Genomic DNA, 27,038 nt, shown 5'->3' with positions numbered 1-27,038 from the left:
TTGTCCTTTGAATTTTGCTTTTCCAGTCATTTGATGATATCAAATAAATGCTACTTTTCTACTCTCCCTCCTCTCCTTGATCCTGCTCATTTGGAGGCTTTATGACTGTAAGATAGGATAAAATAATAATGTCAAAGAGCCCCAAATATCAGCTCACAGTGAGAATTTCAGAAGGCATAGGATGTCAAAGCAAAAACCTTAGATATCTTACACATACAGTTAAACTATCCCTGGAGGTGGGTGTTTGTGTGTCATATATGAAATGTGGCTTCACGGATGGTCTTGCGCAGTTTTCCAAAGGAGAGAAGTGAAGTTACGTCACTCAGAACTGAATATGACAGCACCAAGACATAAGCAACTCCAAGACTAAAGCCGATTTATTCAATAGGGAACTGAAATGGTCTTAGGGGGTCTCCTAATTTTTTTAAAGAACTGGAGTTCAAACACTAGAGACCATTTACTGGAGCCTATTCATTGCACAGTCAGATCCAGGGAAATGAAGGGATCAGTGGAGCTGATGCTCTGGTCCTGTTCCCTGATGTCTTGTCCTGGGAGTTTCCCCGTACATGCCCCCGGAGCTGCCCTTCTTTATGTCGTTGGTCCCGCCTTGGACCTGCTACAGCTCTGGGCTCTACTCTGCTGCGCATGCGCAGTAGGGGCTAGCCTTCCCACAACAGGAAATGCCAGGACTTCAATCTGCTCTGCCAAGCCCGCCGTGTAATCCCCTGACCCGAGCTTGCCTGCCAAACTCAAACAACAAGAGCAAAGACAACACAAAGGCCCAGGGTTCGATGGACAGGAGAGTCAGAATTTCCCTGCAGTTACCATGGCTTTGTTTACACATTCTAGAGACAGGAGGGTTTTGCAATCTTCAGAAGAGAAGGGACTCTTTGATGTGTCTTTTCATTTGGCCTGAAACTGATGGAGTAAAATCACAGTCCCCAGCAATACCACCAAGAACATAGGCAGCACTTGAAGCAAATCTCTAGATCGAATTAAGTAGAAAGTCTCTCTTGAGGAGCCCCCATCACACTGCCCTTCAAGGACGTGGGGGGTGGGGATGTTGAGGAAGAACTCGCTGGACACAGATCCTCAGCGATTATTAAAGGACAGACTAGAGAAGCCACATTGCTCTGCATGAGCAAAGTAGTGGGGATGGGGGGCTTGTGGGCAGTCAGCAGAGGATGGTGGCTGTGAGAGTGGAGAAATGAGCTGCCAGCAGACTGCCTGGGCCCCCCTGAGAAGAGGGCCTCAGGCACCTCCCAGGAGCAGGAATGACAAGGATGGTGGCCTGTGCTGGAACTCACCCCTGTCCTTTGAAACCTTTTCAAGTCCCTATGCAGATGCCTTAGGTTTGGGTGGGGGGAGGTGGGGTCGTGGAGCATAGGAATCAGGTTTGTAAGATGGTGCTTGGCAGATGAAGAAGATGAGATACGGCTGGAGCAAGGAGGAGGAGTCAGTGGTGTCTGGAGAAACCGCAGAGATTAGGGAGGGATGCTGGTTTCCCATCAGGGGAAGTTATGTTTAAATCTTAAAGGATGTGGTGGCCCCAGACATCTAGTTGACTGATGTGTGGGTAAAATGAGTGGCAGCACGTTACACAGATGGCAGACATCCCTTCTGAGGCTCAGGTCCTCAGGCAGCCTTGCTCCAGGGAGAGAGAGTTCCAGAACCCTGAGCCTGAAACACATAAACTCAGTTTGCCCATAACTGGGTTAGTCCCATGCCACCCTCAGACACTGAATTTCGCCATCTTCTAATCATGCCAGGCTTCTGGTCAACTCCACGCTTCAACATTCTTGGCTCCGTGTGTTCAGAACATCCTCCTCCTACTGCTTCTACACCTCTTTTAGAATATGGCTGGAATGTGGGCTATTCTGTGAAGAACTCCCTGATCCCCCACAGAATTCAAGGTTCTATCCTGGGCCAGATTAGGCTGCTCGTCCCCAAGTCACTGTGCTGTAGGCAACACCTGCAACTATCTACGCAAAGGGGAACGTACCCGAAGCAGAATAGAGCCCAAGGAAACAGTTCCATGTGACAGTTCATTGAAGGGTAACCCATCTTCAACCCTGAGGAGAAGCCCATCTAGCCACAAACAAGGGCCCTTTATTTGTCTATTCCTTCATTTACTCACTCCAGCAACTGGAGCTGAGCTCCCACAGCTTGCCAGCACAGTGTTATATTTTGAGAAAAATAAAGAGCGTGAAAAGAGTAAATCTGCCACCAAGATCATCTACATTTATAGAAGAGTATGTTTTGTGAGGGTGACGACATGAGTAAAGGACCGAAGCCACTGAAACTCCCAGGCACATGAGGCTCTGGAGGGCAGAACCCGGAGCAGAACTGGCTGTCTTGTCTCATCTGAGGTCTTTGGGGATAAGCCAGAGAGGTCATCCTCAAGGTCAGCCTTGGAGATGAATTCCTAGGAGTGAACTGGCGAGTCAGAAAAATCCAACACTCTTTCTTTGTAAATACCAAAAATCCCAGCTGACCAAAGATTTCCCCATTCTGAGTTGCATTTCACAGGTCAGGAGCCCATATCATATCTGTTTATATGCAAACACAATGATTAGGGACAGCACCATGATTGTCCTGTATTCTTCAATGAAGAATAGTGTATTTCCTTTTTTAGTATCAATGTTCCTTTTTTAAACGGTTAAAATAGAGAATACTGAATTCTGGGCCTGTTCTATACTAATGTTTGAGGCGTGTGTGTGTGTGTGTGTGTGTGTGTGTGTGTGTGTGTGTGTAAGGCAGTGTGTTCGGAATGTCCTCTGAAAAGTAGATGCCTGGCGGTTGTTTGGCTCTTTACCTTTCCAGAGTAGGGGGCAACTCTGACTTTCTTTAGAGACATAGCTTAAAGTGGTTCAACTTGTCTGGTCCTAGACAAGTTATATGATTTTCCCATAACTCGGTTTCCCCATTTAAAAAAGTTTTTGCCACAGAGAAATTGTTAGGATGAGTGAGCATGATAATGAACCTGGAAATAAGTTCATTACTCAAAGCCAGGTGCTTATTGTTAATTTTATGCCCACCCATGTCAGTGCCTTTAGCATGCAGCTCTCTTCCTCCCAAAAAAACAGTCACAAAATCCATGGCAGGTGACTTAGAACTAAACCATCAGATGAAGTACATTACTGGATTCCCCCTTAACCTGCCGTTCATTTGGAGAAGCTAGAGGCTTTGTGAGGAACCCTCACTCTGCTGCCAATTAGAGAAGACTCTCAACCCAGAAAATACCCCTCTTCGTTGTTGAAATTGAGCTTTCTTGCTTTTACCGAGGTCTTGAGAAAAGTAATTTTTCTTTGTCTTCTCTTTATACAGAAGGATCACTGTTGGTTGCTGGAATCTCAAAAAGTCATGCTTTTTTATATTATGTATTTCAATATTCCTTATTAAAAAGGACCACTGAGAGCTCACTATAAAGTTGTGTTCATTCTAAGTTTAGCTATTTACATAGTAGATATGTCTCCCTTAGGATATGATGCTTATAGAACTGACGAAAGTTTGAATAATTAATGTTGAACTTGTTCACATATATGGCAGAGCGTTTGACTTTATAGAGCCATTAATTGAGTGTTAGACAATGTGTTAAGTTCTTTGGGGATAAGTCCAAGATTCGTGTGATATAGGTCCTGACCTTCAAGTAGCTAATGATCTTAAACACTGATGCAAAAGAAAAGGTCAGTAAAATAACCCTGTAATGCGGAGAAGGGAGAAATGAAAAATTAGTCCTGATGGGAGGAATTCCAGTGTGTTTTGTGGAGATAGTAGCATGTGAGCTGTGGGACTGGTGGGATTTGAATGCAAGAAATGGGAGTAGAGAAGGTTCCAGAAGTCTAGATTCAGACTGTGATTTTTAGGGCACTGTGTAAGACCCTTTGTAGGGCTAAATTACATTATCTGTTCCTGTGGGATTTCTTTATTTTTTTCTCTGCTGAAACATTAGGAGGGAGATTCGGGCTGCTTAACTCATGAGGCCAAGGAATTATGAAGACCAACATACATACTGAGTGAGCAGTGCAGCCTGTAGCCTGCCCCAGCCAGCCTGGAAACTCCTTCAGGTCCAACACAGACCCCTAGATCTCAAGGATCCCAAGGTTGTCCTTCTCTTTCAGAAATCTAGTCGGCCTTCTTCAGTTGGAAGTATGACTTCTCTGGAAATAGTGCATGAAACTAGGTGGTGGTGGGTAAATCACTCCCCATAGTCTGGTACCTAAGTCCCCTGTTGTATTTTGACCACAGTGGCTGCCAGGTCACCTTCCAAAGGCAAATGCAGAGTCAGCACCAGAAGAAAGGGCAACAGTTCCTCTAACTGAACATAATGAAGGGAGGGAACATTCTTCACCCCAGGGCAAACAGAGCAACTTCTTCAAGCGAAAGATTCTTGCCCTATTTTCCTTTGGGAGTATGAGACAGCTGCACACAAGGGAAACCCAGCCAAACTGGAACCCGTGGAACTCGCCACGGTGCTTTCTCTTGAAGGATTAAGAAAAAGCTTTTGTGGACGTAAAGAGGGTTTTTTTCCTTCCTCCTTTTTGCAAAGCAATGTAATTTCCTCCCTTGATTTCTGGGCAGAAAGTTTGCATTCCAACAATATGTGCTTTAATTGATTACAGCTATTAAATCCCTTGGCTTATGAGCATATGGTTCAGGGTATAACAGACCCATGGAATGTTAAATTCAATCATTCTTCTCTCCGTGCGCAGGAAACTTGACAAAGGCATTGGGAAGAGGAAGGGTGAGGGGATTGTGCCCAGTTTGGATACAACAGACTTAAGGGGTTGAGGGCAATGAACTTGAATCCTCGCCCCTATATCTTTTGACTCCACTAAATTTTCAGACCTGTAGCTGGCTTCTAAATTGGTGAGTGATGCATCTAAGGAGGCCTGTTGCTTTGGGCATGATCAGAGGATGAGGAAAGCTCCTGGCCAGATGCCCCTGCCCAGGGATGCTCCTTCTCACGGCTAGCCTTTAATGCCTCCACCAGATTTTACCCCAGGCCATGCTTGCACCAGAACGGCCTAGTGACCAATTTATGGAGGAATCTAAGATGTTTTCTATTCCTTTAAATGACGAGGATTTGCGAGCAAGGTCAGGATATTAGCATATCCGTTCCCAACCCTCACATATTTGTATCACTGCCTGGCGAATCTTTAGGTGACATTATTTTCAATGAAAGCAAAATGAAATACTTCAGCATCAGGCTGTTCCTAGAATCACTAACTGTTGGGAGAATCTAACAAATTTGCCCTGATCTACATACAGGAAGCATATCTCTCTGCAGGGAAGAGAGAAACCCACAGGGTCTGTGTCAGAGGAGAAAATTGTATGGATAAAAGTATCTATGTTTGCATTTCAGATTTTATCTTTGCAGGGAGAAAACCCTCCCAAACCATTCTGTCTGTGCCGGCCAGTTCCGTTCAGTTCCTGTTTGTTCTCGATTTGCAAAGGATCCAAGACTTCCTCCCCACTCCCTGGGCCTGATTTAGCTCTACTTTGCAGGGGTCTGAGTCCCGGGCCAGCCCAGCCAGCTCTCTGTCCCACCTTACCACCCTCCCCATCCGGTTGCTCACTGCTCTGGTCACTTACCTCACTCTCTTCTGCAGGGGGTGGAGGGACCTCCTTGATAATCTGAAAAGGATAAAAAAAAAAGAAAAAGAAAAAAATCAGTGGAACGCTCTGGCTACCTGCTTTACAAGAGGCCTGTTCTCCGGAAGGGCCTTGGTAGTATGGCAATAATTACCACCGTGATGGGCCAATGTAAGAAAGGCTGGGTCAATGCCATGATTTTGACCCAGAGATTAGGGCCTCGACTGAAGAGGTACAAAGATTTACATTACAATATTCTAAGATTTTATTCTGCAACATCCCTCTCATCAGGGCTGAAGAAGAGAGGTGTGTGGACACTCTGGGCAGGGAAAGCAATTCGGAACCCCTTCTAGCCAATGAGAGGAAAACTGACACATGGAGGAGGACAGTTGAGGGACAGTGAGCAGTTCCTCCTCCTGCTTGTCTCCAGCTTGCACGCCTCACGTGTAAAAGGAATGCCCTTGCAGTTAATGAGATTTAGAGTCTTTTATAAAGCATCTTGGCCATTACCTACTGTGACTGACCCCACCATGTCCCTTGGAGGCTCCCTCCTCTCACCCCAGGCTTATTAGAGTTTTGGGTCCCCTACCTTCAGTCTTTTCCTTAGAGAATTCTGCTATATACAAAAGTCATTTTATATATATCTCTTGATATCCTGGGCTGGCCTGGGCCACTTTGAGCTTGGGAGCTCAGATCCTGCCCACAGGACCAACAGATGCTTACTCTTCCAGTTGGGGTGCTCACCTGGCTGCTGACCTGGAGGCCTATTAGGCATCAAGGTCTTCCTCATCTCTCCCTCTTGAGCACATGTCTCCTTTGATTGGATGACTTGGGGGCCTCCTCGGGGTTCTGACCCCACTGCTGTCACCCACACTACCATTATGTATAAGATCATCTCTCTGTGTTGAGACATGTTACCGACTTGAGGTTGTATTAACACCGGCCAGGGAGCAGAAACTCCAGCCAGCTAAAAGGATGTATTCAATTAATTAAGAGGCAGAGGTTAAGGCCTCTGGGGCTTTCAAGCTGTCATTTCATCTGCCCCCACTTCCTGGCCACTGTGGGAAGCCTGCTGAAGGTCTTTGGAAAGCATAAAGTCATGACTTTGCTCACCCACTCAACACTGGCTCTGAATTCCTTAAGGAAATCTTTGGGGAAGGCCACTGCTGTCTAATGCTGACTTCCCATCATGCCAGAGGTGGGGATGATTTTAAAACAGGAAATGGCCAGAAACTGGAGGGAGAGGTCAGGAGTTGGGGACAGCAATCTGGTAGGCAGCTTTTCTCTTAAGGCAGGGTTGGGAGGGAAGTGAGAGGGAGAGCAGGATATCAAGGAAACAGACAGATGTTGGCAGAGGTGCTAAGGGCAGTGTGCATGGCAAGGATGCTGTATATACAGAGGTTCCATGCAAAACAACTGGGCTCTTGTCTTCACAGTGCTGCTAGCTTCCTCCCTCACTGCATGGAAGCATAGCATCATTGTCCAATGGGAATCCCAGACCAGCCTTTTTCTTATTGTGGAGATCTGACAAATTCTTGAACCTCCCTGGGCTCCACTGTTCTAATCAGTTAAATGGGAGTCACATAACCTTGTAGAGTCGTGATGAGCAATAGTGTTTGTAGAACATCTGGTATAAAGTGGTGTTCAATAAATGGTGCATGCTATTATTATTTATCTTTATTTTTTTTTAAAAGATTTCATTTATTTATTTGACAGAGAGAGATAGATCACAAGTAGGCAGAGCAGCAGGCAGATAGAGAGCAGGAAGCAGGTTCCCTGCTGAGCAGAGTGCCCAATGCGGGGCTGGATCCCAGGACCCTGAGATTATGATCTGAGCCAAAGGCAGAGGCTTAACGCACTGAGCCACCCAGGCGCCGCTATTATTTTTTTTATTATTATTTTTATTATTCTCCTTTGCTTTTCTTTGTTTTCTCCTTTCTCTGTCTCTTTATTACCCCTTTAACGAAGGTTTCACTTAACCCCTTGCATATACTGATCTACTAATGATGATGTGTGGTGGTTTCCATAAAATGAGTAAGGCAGAGGGCTGGTGCTCGGACAGTGGGCAGGGGCTTGACAGTGCCCAGGGACGTCAGGGTGGTCAACAGCAGGGTGTCGCACTACGTATGTGTGGGGCACATGACATGAGCCAGGAAGAACAGCACCAAGTGGCCTACCACTCAGACCAACCCAATGGTGGCTGCCATTCAGGGTCACTTCCCGAGTATTTACTGAATTCTACATCCAGCAATATCCCAAGGGGGACCCACAAGACAATGTCAAAATACACAGTGTATCAAGTATTCATCAAAGGTGGACTAATTTGTAAGCCAGGTTTCATGCTGACACACTGTAAATGGGCACCTGAACTTCTGGAAGAATGCCACCATGCTCAGGTAAATAGGAGGCACCTCTAGTCTGGTCTTCCTGGATGGGTGCCTAGCGGTACTGAGCAGGAATGACGAGGAAGTCTTCCTATTGCTTCAAGCTCCGCCACCACCAGGGCTCCCCCGGGACAGCAGGAGAGTGTTTCAAAGAATGATCCAGACAGGCGACACTGAAGTCATTACATGATTATTCCAAGTCATGAAGCTAGACAGGCTGTCTGTGAGTGAGCCAAATGCCTGTGCCAAGACCAGCACACGGGCCACCCAAAGGAATGCTCTGAGCTCAGGGACACGTGATCCTCAACCCTCAGAGGGCCAGAGCCCAGGCCTAGGAGAGCAGTTGGGCAACACACTGCATCACTCTCTAGCCCATGGTACCACTGCAGCCTGGCAGCACAGAGGAGCACTGGACCCACAGGATAAAATGCCAACTGTCCCACCTCCACAAGGCCTGTGTGATGTGCCCCACCTTCCCACCTCACCCCTCTTCACCCTTCCCAACACTTTGCGTACTTCAGCCTCTTGGTCACCTTCTTGCTCCTTCCATGCACCCTGCTGCTTCTCACTTATAGCCTAAATGCTTTCTACTTCGCCCCACTTTGTCCCTGTGCCTGCACATAACCAGGTTAACACGGACTCATCAACTCAGATAGATCACCAGTAAATACACCTGCCCTCGAAATTGCCCCGACCTCACAGACAGGCAAGCTCCCCTTTATGGGATCTCACAGGACCCAGTGTCTTTTGTAGCACTTTTAATTATATTTAACAGATGAATGCAACAGTTCTTTGCTTCCAACCAGTGTGACTAGAAAGCGTTTATTTCTAACTAGAATGTAAGCTTGAATCAGCGCTGAGCACTGCCAAGCACAGGTTTGACTTGGCCCACTTTCCTTCTTAGAAGGTTCTGGGAGATTCCTCTTGGTTGTGAGTGGGCTTGTCAGATCTTTCCCCATTATGAGGGACAAAGAGAGGATGGTAAGGTTGAGGAGCTCCTTAGTAGGATGTTTCAAAGGAGCATGCTCAATAAACACATTTATAGGATAACATAAAGGCACTGAATGGCAGTACTGGGGACAAATCTGGGGACATTTTTCATACTCCTCCTCCAGAGGCCGGCGCCACTTCTCTACTTAGCATCTTTAGCTTGGATATTGTCAATGGGCAGAAGGTGACCATTTGCTTCCTTGGAAGAACTGCCCTAGAGATCCTTCTGCATTGTTGTTTGGACTGGTGGGGTATCGGGGATAAGAAAAATGAAGCACGATGTGCACTTCTGCTGAGCCGGGAACCTGATGTGGGGCTTGATCCCAGGACCCTGGGATCATGACCTGAGCTGAAAGCAGACGCCTAACCAACTGAGCCACCCAGATGCTCCTAGAATGTAGACTTTTGAATTTTATTCATGTTTCTTTCTTATCTGATAATTTCTTGAAGCTGTCACTGCTGTGAATTGGGAGCAATGCCCCCTCTCCCATCTTACCAGTTTTAACCATGTTTGTTTAGATAAACATGAAATAGGGCCAGACTTGACAAAGATTGTTGTATGGATAAAGGAAAGAAAAGATCAAAAGATCAGGTAGAATCTTAATAAACTGAAGTCTTACTGGCAATTTTACATGGAGTCAAACCAAATGAACCCCCCCCCTTTTTGTGTGTGTGTACACCCCTTGGTATGGCTATTAGAAATTGTAAGGATGAAGATGTGGAGACAGTGCTGGTGTGGCATAAACACAGTAGGAAGATCAAATACACCCAGGTCCTCTTTGATACCTGGGAACTTCACTCTGGCTTTATGAGTCAGGTTCACCTGTTTAGGTCTCTGTAATGCTCTCTTTAAGAATTAATTTTATAGAATGTTGAGGTGAAATAAAGTACCTGCTGAGTTTATTTTGCTTGTAGTTGTTTTTTTCCTCTAGAAGTATTCAAGTATTGCTCCTAATTTGTATGTTTTGTTCTTTGTCACTCTGTTTGCCCTTGCTAACTTCACTGCTACTATTTTGTGTAGTGGAATGCAGAAGGCAATCTACCCAGTTTTTAACACAGGTATCTCTTCCTTTTCCCAGGTGATAGCCACACTGACTCACTAGGTGTTCCATTTATTTATTCTTTGTTTTTATTTTTTATTTTATTTTTTAAAAAAGATTTTATTGGGACGCCTGGGTGGCTCAGTTGGTTAAGCAGCTGCCTTCGGCTCAGGTCATGATCTCAGCGTCCTGGGATCGAGTCCCGCATTGGGCTCCTTGCTCGGCAGGGAGCCTGCTTCTGCCTCTGCCTGCCTCTCTGTCTGCCTGTGCTCACTCGCTCTCTCTCCCTCTATCTCTGACAAATAATAAAAAAAAAGATTTTATTTATTTATTTGAAAGACAGAGAATGAGAGAGAGAGCATGAGAAGGGGGGGGTCAGAGGGAGAAGCAGACTCCCTGCCAAGCAGGAAGCCCAATGTGGGACTCAATCCCAGGACTCTAGGATCATGACCTGAGCTGAAGGCAGTTGCTTAACCAACTGAGCCACCTAGGTGCCCGTTTATTTTTATTTTTTAAAGATTTTATTTATTTATTTGAGAAGGAGTGAGAAGAGAGAGAGAGAGAGAAAGCACGAGCAAGGAGGAGGGGCCGAGGGAGTGGGAGAAGCAGACTCCCAGATGAGCATATAGCCAGATGGACATGGGGCTTGATCCCAGGACCCTGAGATCATGACCTGAGCCAAAGGCAAATGCCTCCCGGGCTGAGCCACCAAGGCACCCCCTACTTTTTATTTTTAAAGACTTTATTTATTTGAGAGAGTGAGAGAGAACACAAGCACAGGGGAGCGGCAGAGGGAGAGAAAGAAGCAGACTCCCCACCAGGAGCAGGGATCCTGATGCAGGCAGGACTTGATTCCACAACCCTGGATCATGACCACAGCCGAAGGCAGACAATTAACCGACGAAGCTGCACAGGCACCTCTAGGTGTCCCGTTTCAAGCTGTGAGGCAGGTCAACATGGTGTGAGGAGCAGGAGGAGGCCAGGCCTGGCTATTCCCACCTGGTCGCCTGCTGTGTCCCCACCACCACCTCCTCACATTTCTCCGCCTTCTCTTTCCTGTCTCTGCTCCCTGTGACAGCCCCTGGCTATAGGCTAAGCTGTCGACACTCATTTTAGACAGATGCTCATCTGAGGGCATGAGAAGTGGACAAAACAGAGGACTCTTTTTGGGTTCTCTGTCTCCATAAATCATATTTAGGGACTCAGGATCCTTTTTGCATGAGCTGGATGAGAATCACCTCCTGCAACTCCTCCACGCTGAGAGCATGGTTCTCGTGTTGCAGAGGAGAAGCTTCCTTGACTTTGAACCCATTGTGTTGTGCAGGCAAAGTTCAAGAGGACTGCTTAAAAATACTAGTCTGTTAAAAAATTCAGCACAGGTCCTCTAATTTGAATGAGATCAGTTTTAAACTTCATGGAGTATCAGAGTGACCTGGAGGGCTTCTTAAAACACAGATTTCAGGGCTGCACTTGGCAGTTTCTCATTAGTAAGTTTGGGGCTGGGGGAGGGTGCCTTTGGATTTTTTTTTTTTTTCTCTTAAAGATTTTATTTATTTGAGAGAGAGAGAGTGCACAGCAGGGGGAGAGGCAGGCAGAGGGAGAGGGAGAAGCAGGTTCCCTGATAAGCAGGGAGCCAATGTGGGGCTCAATCCCAGGACCCTGGGATCATGACCTGAGCTGAAGGCAGATGCTTCACGACTGAGCCACCCAGGTGCCCCAGAATCTTTGCATTTCTTGTGAATTCTCAAATAAATTGAGAATTCAATTTTTTGCTTCTGCTCCTGGTCCATGGACCACACTTTGAGAATTATGGGTCGGCTTATTTCTCACAATGCTATCTTCAACTAGATATGCAGGGGGCCATGTTGTTGCTTTAGGTCAGATATTCCTGTTTTGAGCTGCTTATGGCTGGTTAGAAACACCGGCTTTGAAAATGTCTCCATCTAAACATTATGGTGTCCCCTGCTTTCTTGTTAGGAACTATGGGATCTCCACAGACCCTACATTGGCCCGTTGGGGAAGACAAGGAGTTGTTTCTGGAGAAACTCTCAGCTCTGCTCGCAGGCACTCCCTGACTGTCTCCAGTGAGCATTTGTGCTCATCTATGAGCAGAGCTAGCCATGCCTGATCTCTTGGACCCAGTCTGAAGCAGTCCCAGCCACATAGTTCCCTGGGAGCTAGGGGGCACAGATCTTAGCTTTCACGGTCTACACCATTAGCAGTTAATGCACTGAACGGTGTTTGCATCTTTCTCAGCCCCTAGAAGACATGGGCATCCTTGGCCAGCTTTTGTCTTGACAAGTAGCCCAGGGCTTGTTACTCAGTCACTATTTCTGGGAAGAATGGGCGTGCATTCCTATGGAGGAAAATGTAAAGGAAGCTTTCCTCATTATTCTAAACTTCCTTGCCTCTCCTGTAAGCACTCTGGTGATACAAGACTCAGGACTGCTCTCCTTTCTCTCAATTGTCCATATAGGTGCTCCTTTAGTAGTTAACACGCCAAGAGTGCCAACTGCTGAGAGTTGGTTGTGACACTTAGATGCATTATGAGGTTCTCATTAGGGTCATAGGTTGGATTTATATTAATTACAGTACTTTGTTGGACACATCTATACTCCATTCTATCCCCTAATCCCAGCTTCCACATAAATTCACTTGAGTGTAGTTCAAGAATCCACTTTCTAAGCACTGTGTCCCAAACTAAATTTCTGATAAAGCTTTCCAAAAATTTGAAAGTGACACACACAGTCCCTTTTGTTACACTACAGGTATGCAATATGTGAATTTGTTCATATGTGGTAGGTAAAATGGGCACAAAATCAGTAAACCATGAGATCATGTTACCTCAAAATTTGATTGTTCATGAGGTAAACGAGAAGGTAATATATATACATATTATATATATTTATTTTTTTGTGTGGTAAAAAAATCACACGATATACCATTAAACTTTTTAAAGTGTGAGGGGATTATATTTGGTGCCACTGAGCAGCATCAGGTGAAGGTAAGGATGCTGCCCAGCCGCCATCAGTGATCTGGGAGGAAAGAAACCCCCACACACCATATCCAGTTTCTCACTTCTGTTCACCCTCATTCAATGTCTGTGTGTCTCGTGCTCCTGAGCCTCTGTGCTTTTCCTCATGAAAGCATTTACTACAGCATCTTCCACACAAATGTGTGTCTCCTGGTCACAAGAGTCCAGACACCGAGTGAAGGAGGAGAGGTTTACACATGTGGAGGAGAAGCTTGTGAGGAGATGAGAGAAGATGAGGCATCAGACCAATGGGAGTAAAGGGGCCCACACTGAGCTTCATCAGAGGCCACGTGGAAGAAGAACCGAAAGAAAGGAGAATGGAACTGAATGGGAGCCATCATTTGCTTTGAAGAGGATTAGAGGCACGTGCCACAGACTGAGGGAGAGGCTCTAATGTCACAAGCAGCTGAGTAGCACTTTTATGGCATTCAGTCTTAGAGCCACACAAACAGTCTTTTTTGTTATGAACAGAAGGACCTGGCAAAACAACAGAAGCTGGATTCCTATTTTAAGCTGGTGCAGAAGGAATAACAAGACAATGAGTCACAGCCATCCACCTCTGGTATCGTGACACTTTGTCCTAAGAACGTCCTTCCTTCCATCCTGTCTCCGTCACTCCAAGCCACAGTGCTACATCACACTCACAGGCACCAGGAAGCTTCATGGGTCTGTTTTTACAAATCCAGGCAAAGTGGTATATTTACTATAGCATAATTTAAATTAGGCACTTACGATGCTTAAAATGGGAGTTTTTGAGTTTATTATTAATTTTTTTTTAAAGTGGATTGTTTTACTAGACTGCAGTTTTGAATGTTGTGCTCTGAACTCATGTTCCCTGTTAGTCCTGTTATTTTTGTGGGGCCAAAATTCCATAATGCAGTGGTATTTTTAGGAAAACATGTTTTAGGAGAAATGATAGTATTTGGAGAACTTTCTTTTCTTTTTTTATTTTGGAGAACTTTCAGTGTACCTGCTACTTAACAACCATTGCTAACTGTGGAGAGAATGCAGGAACTCCTGACTGGACCTGACTTCCTTATCTAATGTTCTGATCTCCATGCTTCCCATATGTACTAGAAAACCTCAAAGAATCTGAGTAATAACATTCCTTTGGTTTTTGGTAATTTTGGATTGTGAGCTCATGGGTACTTTGCATTTACCTGAAGGAATCCTGTGAGGATTGGTTGAGGGCTCCACCTGCCAGAGAAGATCTGAGTTTCCTTCTGCAGATTCCTAAGTACTTCCAAACTGACCACTTTTCTTAGTGTGCGATTTACAGAACCACAAGTAAGATACATGAGAATTCTAAAACTTAGAGGTTATAGTTTTGAATTCTTAGGGACACACACAAACACCAAACCCAAGGCCCATCCTTTTACACAAGTTCCCAGCTTTAAGCAGAAGACGCCATTCCAACTCCTATATAGGGGCCTATATAAGGCTATTTTTTTAGATTTAATTTGTTTGTCAGAGAGAAAGAGAGAGAGAGAGAGAGCAAGCATACAAGCAGGGAAGCGGCAGGCAGAGGGAGAAACAGGCTCCAAGAAACCCGATGTAGGACTTAATCCCAGACGCTGGGATCATGACCTGAGCTGAAGGCAGATGCTTAAGCAACTGAGCCACCCAGTGTCCCTATATAAGGCTATTTAAACAAATGTCTAGGTTATTGGGATCAGAAAATCTCTTGCCCCTCAGACTGCCACTGATTTAGGATCAGCCAACCATCTGATTTCCAGATCCTTCTTTATTTTGGCCCTGAAAATGCTCCCTATTTTCTTAATGAGCCTGGATATGTATTTGAAACAACTTTTATTAGATTTTTTTTCTCTAAGTTTTTTCTTCCCCCTTTGTTTTGCTATGTGGTCCTCACTGTATCACCACCAAGAGCAATTTCTTTTTCACAAATGATTGCTCCTTGCATGCTCAGAGGGGCTGGCTCAAATAAATAATGTATTTAGATGGCTCAAGTTTTGGGGGGCCTTGGGTTTAAAACACTGCTTATCCTGAGACTTCTGGGTTGGTCTCTTAGCACTAACCCTTCCACTGCCTGCTGGCCTCATAGGTTCTGTGCGAGGAGAAGCCATCAGAACAGAGCTGTGTAGAGAAGAAATGCCAGTCGGGCTCTGAAAGCTATCTCACAAGGGCTTTAATATCTCAGATAGAAGGGGACACTTGCTCTCATGCTTTAAATTCTAGGCTAACTTTATCATAACTGTTTTTCTCATTAAAATTTAAAAAAACAAGGGAAACCAGGCGACTTGATGTGGAAGACATCCAGGAAGTATGAAATGTTGGCTAATGGCCGATAAGTGGATCTTTCTACTCCACGAACAACGTAAATGTCACGGAAACCTCACAGCTGATTGGAGTGGGTCAATGCTGGCCAAGTACCGCCTGGATCGTCATTGGACACTGTAGTTTAGCAAAGGCTCTGGTGCCAAGAATGATCTAGAATGCAGTACAAGAAATTTTCATAGAAATGAGGTTAACTTTGTTCTTTTTTGCATTTGGGACTCAAATTTCAAGTGTTTTTGGCCCTCCTAGTTCATCTCTCTTAAGATTCATGTCTCTAATTTGCCTTCGGGCAAACGCCCCAGTAACTAAAATGAGAGTAGTGAGGAACAAGCATTTTCACATTAGTTGATCAGGCCTACGTGGCTTACATGGTAACTTAAAAGAATAGCTGTGCATGTTCTCCAGGAGCTGTTATGTCACTGTCACTGCAAAACACTGTTAAGTGAAACAATGAAAAAAAATTCATGAATTCAGACCCCCTCAGGCTTGGGGGAGGAGTGTCTGGTCTGCCTAGATTATGGGGAAGATGATTCCAGCCACAGGTAGTGCCTATGGGATCTGAGCAAGGCACACAGGGAAGAAGGAAGGCTTGACGATGTTCACAGCATGTCACGCTAGTTGGCTTTGATACAGCCTCTCAGCGGGCCAGGAAAGAGGCCACACCTCAGAGCTCAGGAATCTGCTCTTCCCACTGCTTGACTATGTTTTCCGAACAGTATTTAGCAGAAGACTCTTGTTTTTTCCAGGTGTCAGTACATTAATAGGTATTCGGGGGCACCTAGGTGGCTCAGTTGGTTAAGCAACTGACTTCAGCTCAGGTCATGATCCCAGAATCCAGGGATCGAGTCCCACCTGAGACTCCCAGCTCCGCGGGGAGTCTGCATCTCCCTCTGACCTTCTCCCCTCTCATGCTCTCTTTCAAATAAATAAATCTTAAAAAATAAAATAGCTATTTGGAAGGGTGTAGGGTAAGGGGGATGGGGATAGGCTAAGGAAAATTTCCAGGGTCAAAATAAGTTTGGACATGCATAACACAATTATCTTATTAAACACTCTGAGAAGTTCTACGGTGAAGACAGTTATGGAATTTAATTTAGTGGTGTCTTTTAAACTTATTGTCTAAATACCCTGTTCTGAAGTATACCTACTTACATCTTGTAGGTACTACCGTTCTGTGGACATAGTATGGAAATGCTGTCCCCTGATTACCTACATCATATAATCCTCGGGTTGTTTCAATGTGTAAACAGGTCTGAGAAACAGGGGCCAGGGAATCCCAAAAGGGAGGAGTAGATTCACTTACAGGAGATAAGAATAAAAAGAAGCAATTTTAGAGACCCTATGGTTCCAATGTTTAAATTTGACAAGTGAGGAAATAAAGGTGAAGGGATTTGCCCGATCCTGTAAGTGAGGCTACCTATTGGAACCCAGTTGTCTTTAATGACAGCGCGCCTCTCCTGATTTCACCCAGCAGGCACGGGGATTGCGGTCTCTGGGTTTTAAGGCAAGTGGCAAGGGCAGCCTGGCAGGGATGAGGGAAGCCACGAAGCGAGGTAGAGATGAGAACAGACTGGGTGTGTGGGGTGTGTGGTGCAGAGCTCCAGAGGGGAGGGCAGGCTGTGGCAGAGCTCTGTATGCCTGTCAGAAACAATCTCCTAAGCTGCAGAGTGAGGAGTGTCCAGATGGGGATGGGTGGAGGCGAGAAAGGGATCCAGAAAGCATGAGGAGTCCAGGCCCTGGGTGCATGGCTAAGGAACAGCTTGCCCCAGTCAGGTTTCTATATAACAATCAGTAAATCCCTTCGCTGTGTTAAGCTTGGCTGTCTGGTCCCACGAATTAAATAGTGTGCTTCAAGGTGTGGAAAGCATGGTTTGAAGACTTTATTTTTATTTCAGGAAGGCATATCGAGTTCTTGATTAATTTTTGTCCCTTACTGTTTGTCATTGGAGATGTCGAAGGGACTTAATTTGTGGAACTGTTCTTGAAATTCAATAAAGTGAATTAAACAAGATCTTTTTATACACCATTTTAAAAATTGTTCATAAGAGACTACAGAGGCATTAAAAACAAAAGAGGGCAGAATTTTGCTTATGTAGGAAGAAACTCTGGATTCCCGCACATTATCCTCTCCCCACAAACAGAATAAAAATATTTGCCTCTATTTGAACAGAAATCTAATGATTTGATCACACCTAAATAGCATGGCTTAATTGGATTTCAGAAGAACTGTAACTTTATAGCAGATCTCTTTTGTTTTCTTTCTAATAGTGATAAAGAACACATAACCTAAAACTTCTCATCTTAACCAAGTTTAAGTTACATTTTAAGTGTATAGTTCAGTAGTGTCAAGTTCATGTTGCTATGCAACCAAGCTCCAGAATTTTTTCATCTGGCAAAATATGACAAGATCTTTTTACTTGGAGTTCTTGTTACACCACTAACCTCCCCAAAACACGGGCACATTTCTATGATTTTATTTAAGAAGTGGATATAAATGTGTTCTGTTATACAATTTGATACATATACAACATTACATGTATTATCCATGTAATTTATGAAATGCAGGACTGCCTGCATTTTCTAGAATAGTTTAGTGCTCTCTATCACTGATTCATTGTTGCCTTTTCTCTCTCCACATTCAAGCCATTCAAAACATTTACTCTTCTAATATATCTCACCTTTTTTTTTTTTTCATGATCCTCTTCTTATTTTCATTTCCTAATCTTCTTTTTTGAGTTCAGTTGAGAGATTTCAATAATATTGGACCAAACTTAAGACTAGATGGAACGGCCAGTGCATGACTTACGGGGTATTGTGATGCCTCTTGTGGGACTGAGACAGGGCTATCTTTCTTTCTGGTAAGATACTGACCCTTGATTTCCCTTTTCAAAAATGCAAATAAGTCTGGTATGCATAGGCCGGTGCCTGGCTCTCCCTCAGTGTGGGTATTTTTGTGCCAGTGAATACATGTAGGAATCTTAGAAACCAAAATTTTACCCAGTGATCCCGAGAGCCAGGCTGGGGAACACTAAAAGGTTTTGATCCAGGATGTGGCCAATGACTTCTCTCTCTCTCTCTCTGTATCAGTCATGACTGATAGATTCTACTCTGCAGTGCGGGCAGTAAGTTACCCCAGGTTCCATCTAGCTGAAAGTTAAGAGCCCAGATGGGAATGGGGTAGGAAAGGCAAAATGCAACGAGGAGCATGGTCACTTTTCAAATGTCTTCTTCCAGACAGGGCCAGCAGGAAGAAAGGATGCTGAGGCAGAGGGCAGGCCCGATAGTAACTACTACGTCTGGTGTGGTCATGCTGGTTATTATGTTTTAAAATGCTTTTTATGATTAGCAAATAGCAACTTGCCTTCTTCCCCAGGATTTTGTGGACTTCCCCCCAACCCCTGCCTCATAACCAGCCACTAAAGGGTTAATATTTGGCTCAGTTGGGGTGCCTTATTAGGTTGTTAAATATTTTGTACATCACTCCTGGAGAAAACTTTGCAGCAAAGACAAGTCTCTTGTACTCTACTTTTCCTGAGACCCCTGCTCCCTGGCTGTTTCCCATCATCACGATGTAGCTTTAGTACCAGGTCATGGGGCATCTCCTACACTTGCGGCAGGGCAGGGGGAATAACAGAAGAAGGTTTCAGGACCATCATTCCTGAGGATGTCCTCTGCCAGTCCCAGAAACTTGGGTAGGGGTGCGGTCCCTCAAGGGAGAGAAATGTCCTGCATCCTTGGAACCAGGATCCTGGGATAGGGGCAGGGGGCGGGGAGGTGATGTTTGCCGTCCTTCCTGTGTACTCCCTTTAGAAAACACATGACTTTGTCCTGTCTCCTCAGACATCATCACTCTTCAAGAAAGCCAGTGGTCAACAAGTAGTTTTTGGGGGCATACCAAGCATCAGAGCTCTGGCCAGCTTTCAGAAATGGGGATGAGGACAGTTTTTATAGACATCATAAACAGGAAAATTAATCTCCAAGATCTTCCCTTGTAAAGAAATCCTTTGGGACTTACAAAATCAGATCACATTAACACAATTTGGCCACCTTCCAAAACAACATGGACTTAAGCAGATAAATTCATTGAAAAATATTTTGAATGTTGCAAAACAATCTGGCCTTAGGTGACACTGCTTCCAGTAATGAAAGACATTAATTCGGAGACATTTCCCTGGAAATTAAAACCGCAATGAAATATCACCTCACACCAGTTAGAAGGGTCGGCTATCATCAAAAGACAAAAGATAACAAACACTGGTGAGGATGTGGAGTAAAGGGAACCCTTCTGCACTGCTGGTGGGAATGTAAATTGGAGCACGGAGGTTCCGTGAAAAATTAAAAATAGAACTACCATATGATCCAGCAGTCCCACTTCTGGGTAGATATCCAAAGGAAATAAAATCATGATCCTGAAGAAGCCTCTGCCCCTGCATGTTCATTGCAAAATTGCTTACAATAACTAAGACATGGAAACAACCCAAGTGTCCATCAACAGATGAATGGATAAGGAAACTGTAGTACCCATATACAATGGAATATTATTCAGCCATAAAAAGAAGGCGCTCCTGCCATTCGCAACAACCTGGACACACCCTAAGGCATTATGCTAAGCAAATTAAGTCAAATGAAGAAAGACAAGTACTGTGTGATGTCACTTACATAAGAAATCTAAAAAAACCCAAAAACTAACAAACAAAAAAACCGGGGCACCTGGGTGGCTCAGTCGTTTAAGCCTCTGCCTTTGGCTCAGGTCATAATCCCATGGTCCTGGGATCTAGGCCTGCATTGGGCTCCCTGCTCAGTGGGAAGCCTGCTTCTCCCTCTCCCACTCCCCTTGCTTGTGTTCCCAATCTCCCTGTCAAATAAATAAATAAAATCTTAAGGGAAAAATCCAACTCCTAGAAACAGGTAATATTTGTGGTTGCCAGAGGTGGGACTGGAAGTATGGGAGGAGGGGGAATTGGGTGAAGGGAGATGTTACTAGACAGGAGGGTGACCGTTATTAAGAATACTGTATGGTATATTAGATAGTTGCTAGGAACTGCTAAGAGAGTAAATCTTAAGAGTTCTCATCACAAGGAAAAACATTTTTAACTCTGAGATGCCGGATGTTAATCAAACTTATTTGGTAAACATTTTGCAATAGATACATGTGTCAAATCATTATGTTGTATACCTTAAACTTAGACAATGTTGTAGGTCAATCAAATCTCAATAAAACTAGAAAGAAGAGACATTTCCCACCAATACAAATGGAATGCTATGGAAATACAGGATTACTTCCCTATTATAGTAAATGTTCTTTAATATTGCTAACAGTGCACAGCATTTCCTGGGTGCAGAGTACTGCTCTAAGCAGTATATCCATGAATTCTTTCAAGCTTTGCCATCTACCCATGAGGTCAGTGCTCTTATGCTCCTCATTATACAACTGAGGAAACTGAAGTACAGAGAGGTTAGGTAACTTGCCCAAGATCACACAGCTAGTACGTGATGGAGCACTGCTAGCTGTACTATCATTCCTAGCTGTCCTTACCGAGGATTAGGTGTTTTTGAGAATGAAGGGGACTGGGGTGACTCCTCCTACAATAGGAACCCTGTTGTTCACGGCCAGCCAGTAGCCACCATTACCACCACCCCTGGCCACCCCTTTCTTTAAGAGCTGGCTGTAAAGGTTTGTTGGTCCCCCCCCACTCAGAATTTCAGAATCCCCGCTCAGAATTTCAGACTTGAAAATGTGCTTGTTTCTGAATCACCATGGAAAACACCTTGGCTGACTCATGTTCTTTTTTAACCCTCAAAAAAACTTCAGCCTTAAGTACTGAAAACACTATTTAACTTTTGGGGCTGCTATCAGAAGAATGCGTGTGGAGTCTGGGTGAATCGGTCTGGTCTGGCTTGCACTAGCTGACCCGAGGCTTGTGCCTATCCGGGGTACCCCACCCCTGCCCCCCCCACATGTTCTAATCCACCGCAGGTTGTCCCTTTCCCTCAACACCCAGGGCCTCTGCTGGTGCAAGAGCCTCTTTTCTTTCCAGAAGTCCCTGCCACAGGGATCCACATCCTGGTCAAGCTTCTCATCTCCTTCCTTTACCACCTCTTCAAAATATCATTGGAAGCCCTCTCCCCACCTTTTCTTGACCAGTGCTCTAGGAGCTTCTGGCCCTCACTGAGCTCAGTTGCACATGAGTTCCCTTGCACTGTGGACTCAATGCTCAGAGAGAAAATGAAGACAAGTTCTTGCCTGGAGAGGCTCACTGTCTCCCCCGCAGGACCCTGCATGGAAGAACTAAGATACAGGGAATGGAAGATGCTGGGCAGCAGAACAGGGGTCACTTCAAACTCACTGTGGCTTTACCGCCCATGCTCTGATTTGCAGACAGGCAGGGTGTGGGCTGGAAGTAGGCACATGAAAGTGATTTTTTTCCCCCAGTTGGATAGGACTTTGTTTGGACTTTTCCTAGCCTAGCGGCCAGGGAATGCAAATTGACAAAGAGGCACATTTCATCTGGGTGCAGCAGGTGCCCGAAGCTCCCTGGGGAGACATTGGCCAGAGCCATGTGGTGGCTCCTGATGGCAATGATAGGGAGGAGACAGATTTTTATTGACCTTGTAGCTGAAGTGCTTAGACTAGTGCTGGGCACACGGTAGAGGTGTCCTATAAATGTTAGCTAAAAATAATGAAATAAAGGCGGGTGCTACTCATGCTTGTTAAAAATAGGCCACAGGCACACTCTCCGTTGGGCAGACCAGCTGCTGAGGCCAGCGTGGCCTTCCTCGAAAGAGTTCAGTTGTGCAACTCAACACGCATGTATGTGTGCACGCACGTGTGTGATACATGTCAAATAACACTCATCACTTACAGTATTCTGTGGGCCCCTCCAAGCATGGGAAGATGAGCAGCCCCCTCGGCTGCCCGACCTAAAGGCTAAATCTCACTCCCTAATCCATACTGATTCCTAATGACTTGTGGTTCCACTGGGCAATGTCAGTTTATGCCAACTTTGTATAAATAATGTAAACTTTCCCTTAATCTTTAAAGGTTTTTTTGGACAATCTCTCTTCCTCACCATCCCATTAACCTCGCGTCAATGGGAGGCCTGAGGTGAGGAGAATGAGCTTGGGGCACTCACCACGGTGCAACAGAGAGGCCAGAACCACCAGAGGAGAGCCAGGGCCAGGAGCAGGAACAGGATCAGCAGGGCGATGGCCAGGATGGAGCCGTCCGACTGTGGGGCCAAGAAAGAAGACGGTCAGCAGTGGGGCAGACCACGCGTGTGACCAGTGACAACCGGAGCCTCCCCCTCCCCTCCTCCCCATCACCAATATGACGATTTGAGGCCCAGAGAAGAGCACGGTTTGCCAAACATGTGGCTGACGCTGCCAGCGTTCTGGGCAACGCTGCCCGTGCAGCCAGTTCTGGCGAGATGTGATGTGCCTTTTCAGAAGGCTCCGCTCTTCTTGTGGGACAATGTGCTGGGGGCCCAAGCCTGCAAGAGCCAGACTGGGCGCTTGCTCAGGCAACTGGACGCTGAGGGGGCCTGTGACGGCTCCACGGCTCCTTGCCTCCGGCACCGTCACCCTCTGCCTGGTGACACCCTCCGACTCCCTGACCCTGCTAGTCCTGCCACCCCCGCGCTGCGCTCACGACCCTCGTGCTCCGGGTTGGGTTCAGCCTGCTCCCATGGACTCGTTCGGGGAGAGGCCCTGACCCACTCATGAGGTAGAGTCAAGAGCCTGCTGACAGGCGAGATACAGAGCCCATGGATTCCAGGGAGGGAGAGGGGAGCAGCTGATACAGAACCTGGGAGAAAAGGGGAGCGGTGGCTGAGTTGACACTGCCCTCAGATCAAGTGGCTGTCACGTTGGGGCCAGGAGGTGAGGCAGGCGCCCCACACAGATTTTGCCCATTTGGAAAGTGCCGAAACCGGTCTTGAGCATGGTCGTGGGCCGCTGTGGCCTGTGACGGAGGTTAACTTTTAGCAAACAGAGACCCCGCTCCCAGTCGGTGTTGTCGGGCTGTGGGCTCTGGGAAGCAGATTTAAGTCTCCACCTGCCCTTGCTGCCAGCTGCTGGGAGTGGAAATGGGCACAGCTCTTGGGGGGTGGGGTGGCACCAGGCTGAGGAGCAAATTGTCATAGGTATTAATTGTCATGTTACTCTTTCTCAGCAAAGCCGGAAATTCCACTTTTAACCCCCGAAAATTACCAGGTATGTTTGCAACTAAACGTTTTCAATTAAGGAATGGCTAATAATGCATTATAGAACTACGGTGCCATTGGTTACTGTGTAGATGTTGTTTTCAAATAATACTTTTTTTATTATTTTTTTAAACTGTGTTATGTTAGTCACCATGCAACACGTCATTAGTTTTTGATGTAGTGTTCAGTGATTCATTGTTTATGTAAAACACCCTGTGCCCCATGAAATTCGTGCCCTCCTAATATTTTTTTAAAGATTTTATTTATTTATTTATAAAAGATTTTATTTATTTATTTATTGACAGAGATCACAAGTAGGCAAAGAGGCAGGCAGAGAGAGAGGAAAGGAAGCAGGCTCCCCACTGAGCAGAGAGCCTGATGTGGGGCTGGATCCCAGGACCCTGGGACCACAACCTGAGCCGAAGGCAGAGGCTTTAACCCACTGAGCCACCCAGGTGCGAGCCACCCAGGTACCCCAAAGTTTTTATTAGTTTATTTGACAGAGAGAACACAAGTAGGCAGAGAGGCAGGCAGAGGGAGAGGGAGAAGCAGGCTCCCTGCTGAGCAGAGATCTCAGTGAGGGGCTCGATCCCAGCACCCTGGGATCATGACCTGAGCTGAGGGCAGAAGCTCAACCAACTGAGCCATGCAGGCACCCCTCAAATAATATTTAAATTACATTCCCGATATAATGAGTGGATTTAATAAACATTGGGAGTGAGAGAGAAAGACTGAGGGATATTTACTAAAATACTAACAGTGGTTTGGCAGGTAGTGGATTTACGGTAATTTTCTTTAAAAAAAAAATCTTTAAAAAAATCTGTAACAAGAAGATAAATTACTGAAGTTGTTCTTTAAAAATCTGTCCTTGGGACTCCCCACTTTGGTGTCCTGAGTTCGCCTGACCCAGAGGTTCTTACAGCGCCAGTGGACCTGTGGGGTACACAGAGGGGTTCAAGGTGGTGGAAACTTCTGACCCTCTCCAAAGTACACGGTGATAAGCATGACCAGTGTCTTCAGGGGAGACCACTGAGCACATGATCAGATTCTCAGAGCTGCCCTCACCCCCCAGCCCATCCTGAGGAGCATCGAGGTTGGGAGGCCGCTCTGGGAAGTACAGCCAGTTAATGGCAGCGCTGGGACTTGACTCACTCCCACTCTAAGTGCTCGGCCGGGGGCTCCTGGAAGCTGTTTAAAGGTAGCTCTTACTCCCTGGAATGTCTTTGACCAAAAAGCCAGGGAACTAATCATCCTGGTCCAACCCAGCCAAGGCTTGGGGAAGCCAGAGTGCCCCTGAGGGAGGCACAGCCTCACGAACGCAGGTGCAGGGCCGGGCCGTGGGTGGGGACGGAGCCCAGACTCTGAAGGAGGGACGTAGCCGTGCCAGAGAAGACCCACAACACTGATGTGTGAACTTCGGTGGTGGAGAGGGATGCTCTCGGCAAGGACACAAAGAAGTCATGAGTGTTTCCCAAACTTACTGTTAGTCAGGGATAACTCTTAACCCCTCAGTCTCTGCATTCCCCAGCCAAAAATGGAGACACTCGACCTCGGCTGCTCCCCTGCACTGACAAAGGTGCTACAAAGGACACCTAAGGTACAGACAGACGCGGGGCCGGCAACAGGACAAAAGCCATCATGTCAAACCCTGCACTGTACCTCACCCTCCCTCCCTGTCCTCACCACAGCAAACACGGTGGGTGTTGCAGACCATAAATCTGCTTGCACTTAAAATAATAAATAGTTTTGGTTACTGAGAGGCTCATAAAACAGCAGTCTTTTAGTATTGAGTTATAATTTAGTGAGGCCTACAGACTACATTTATTCCCATTATGCTCAATCTCCCGGCTCCTGATTTTGTTTTTCACTTCAGATGGAGGAACTGAAGCAGAAAGGCACAGCTATTGTGGGAGAAGTTTTTACTTCCTTCTGGAAGGAGAAGGTTTCCTGTGAAGTAGGGAGGGAGAGGGACCTGGCCTGCAAAGGGAGAGAGGAGGCTTCTGCCCCAGGGAAGATTTCCTTCGTTGAGACACACCTATGTTTGGCTTTCTTCCTCTGCCCCTTACAAGCCACAGCTTTCCTGGGCTGATGGGGGTAGGAGATTGGGGGAGGAGGGGGACAGCCACGGGGCTCAGAAAGGGGCAGCCACGGGGCTCAGAAAGGGGTAAGGTGCCATGAGGGAACATGTGTGGGAACAATGTGTGGGAACACACAGGGCCATGAGCTCCTGGCGGGATTTTGTCCTGCTCTGGAAGATGACAGCTTGGGATGTGGCTCCCAACGCATTGCCTGCTTTTCAAGCACTTCCCCCAATCATTACATATAAACCCAGTGCAAACGAGTCACCATCAAACACAGGGCAGGAATTTTGGATAAACTTAGACCTGAAGCCAATGTTTTCCTGGGAGAAAACATGTACATGCGAGCCCAGAGGGTCCTTCACATATTCATTATCAAATGTTTATGGACAGCTATTCTGTGCCCATTGAGTAGAGCAATGCAGGTTCGATTAGAGAGAACCAAGGTGCTCACGGCCTGCTGAGGAAAGCTGTATCAACAATGAACCATGTGCGGGGGCTGTGTGTTAGTCAACAGCTGTTTACTTAGCCCCTTTTATGCGTCAGGTAGTGAATGATATAGTCAGTCTCTACACTTAAAGAATTTACTTCCTGGTGGAATAGAGATGATGATGACGATGATGATGATAATTGTTATTAGTATAGCTAACAGCTCATATATATTAAATAAACACTATGTGCCGAGGACTGTTCTTGCTATGTACTGACGGGCTTTTCCCTATGCTATGTACTGACAGGCTTTCATAGAATTTTCATTATCAAACAGATGAATTTAATATTATTTCTCTCATCTTCCAGATACAAATCCTGAGGCAAGGACCAGTGAAGAAGCTTGCCCAAGGTTACAGATAGAAACCAGAATTTAACCTGGGCTGTTCGGTTCCTCACTCGCAGGTTGAACCGGCAGCTGTGGTTCTCAGCAAGTGAGCCTGGGAGGTAGCTCTCCAGAGAGGAGGCGGTGCTGGAGTTCTGGGCCTGCGGGGTGAGGAGAGGTTGGCCTTCCTGCTTAGCAGGGCGTGGGGTGGGAGCGAAAGTGGTGGGGACCTCAGCGCCAGAGGCCATGCAAGCCCAGCGGAGGAGCACGGCTTCTCTTTGAAACAACAAGGACCCGGGGGCACTGTTCTCAGATTTGTTTCTTAGGAAGCAAATGCTATAGACATTCTAGAGTATGGACTCCAGGGGGGAAAGGTGGGGGCGGGGGTGGGGGGGAGGTCGAAGGCCCAGGTGGAGGGCTGCATCAAAGCTGTCTCATTCTTCCAGGGTGACGATTTAGAGGGTCACCCTTCCAAAACTTTTGTATTTTCATAGATGTGTTCAGCACTAATATACCTAACAATCGCTGACCTTACTGTGTGCTATCTACATTCCTAGTGCTATGCAAAGTGCTGTATACACATTATCTCATCTAATTAAATGAGCCT

At 46.0% G+C, this 27,038-nt stretch overlaps 1 protein-coding gene across 1 annotated transcript in view; it reads right to left on the bottom strand.

The window, feature by feature from the left end:
• ANTXR1 (ANTXR cell adhesion molecule 1) overlaps nt 1–27,038 on the bottom strand; it is a 227,831-nt gene that overhangs the window by 67,048 nt on the left and 133,745 nt on the right. Inside the window, exons 13-14 of the mRNA XM_044261288.1 lie at nt 22,472–22,567; nt 5,596–5,637 (exon numbers count right to left, since the gene is read on the bottom strand). Coding sequence (XP_044117223.1) covers nt 5,596–5,637; nt 22,472–22,567 — 138 coding nt within the window. The remainder of the gene's footprint in view (nt 1–5,595; nt 5,638–22,471; nt 22,568–27,038) is intronic.

Source organism: Neovison vison, chromosome 8, assembly GCF_020171115.1.
Source record: "Neovison vison isolate M4711 chromosome 8, ASM_NN_V1, whole genome shotgun sequence".
Taxonomy (NCBI): Eukaryota; Metazoa; Chordata; class Mammalia; order Carnivora; family Mustelidae; genus Neogale; species Neogale vison.
The sequence above is the reverse complement of the archived record's forward strand: the minus strand, read 5'-3'. Positions and strand labels throughout refer to the sequence as shown.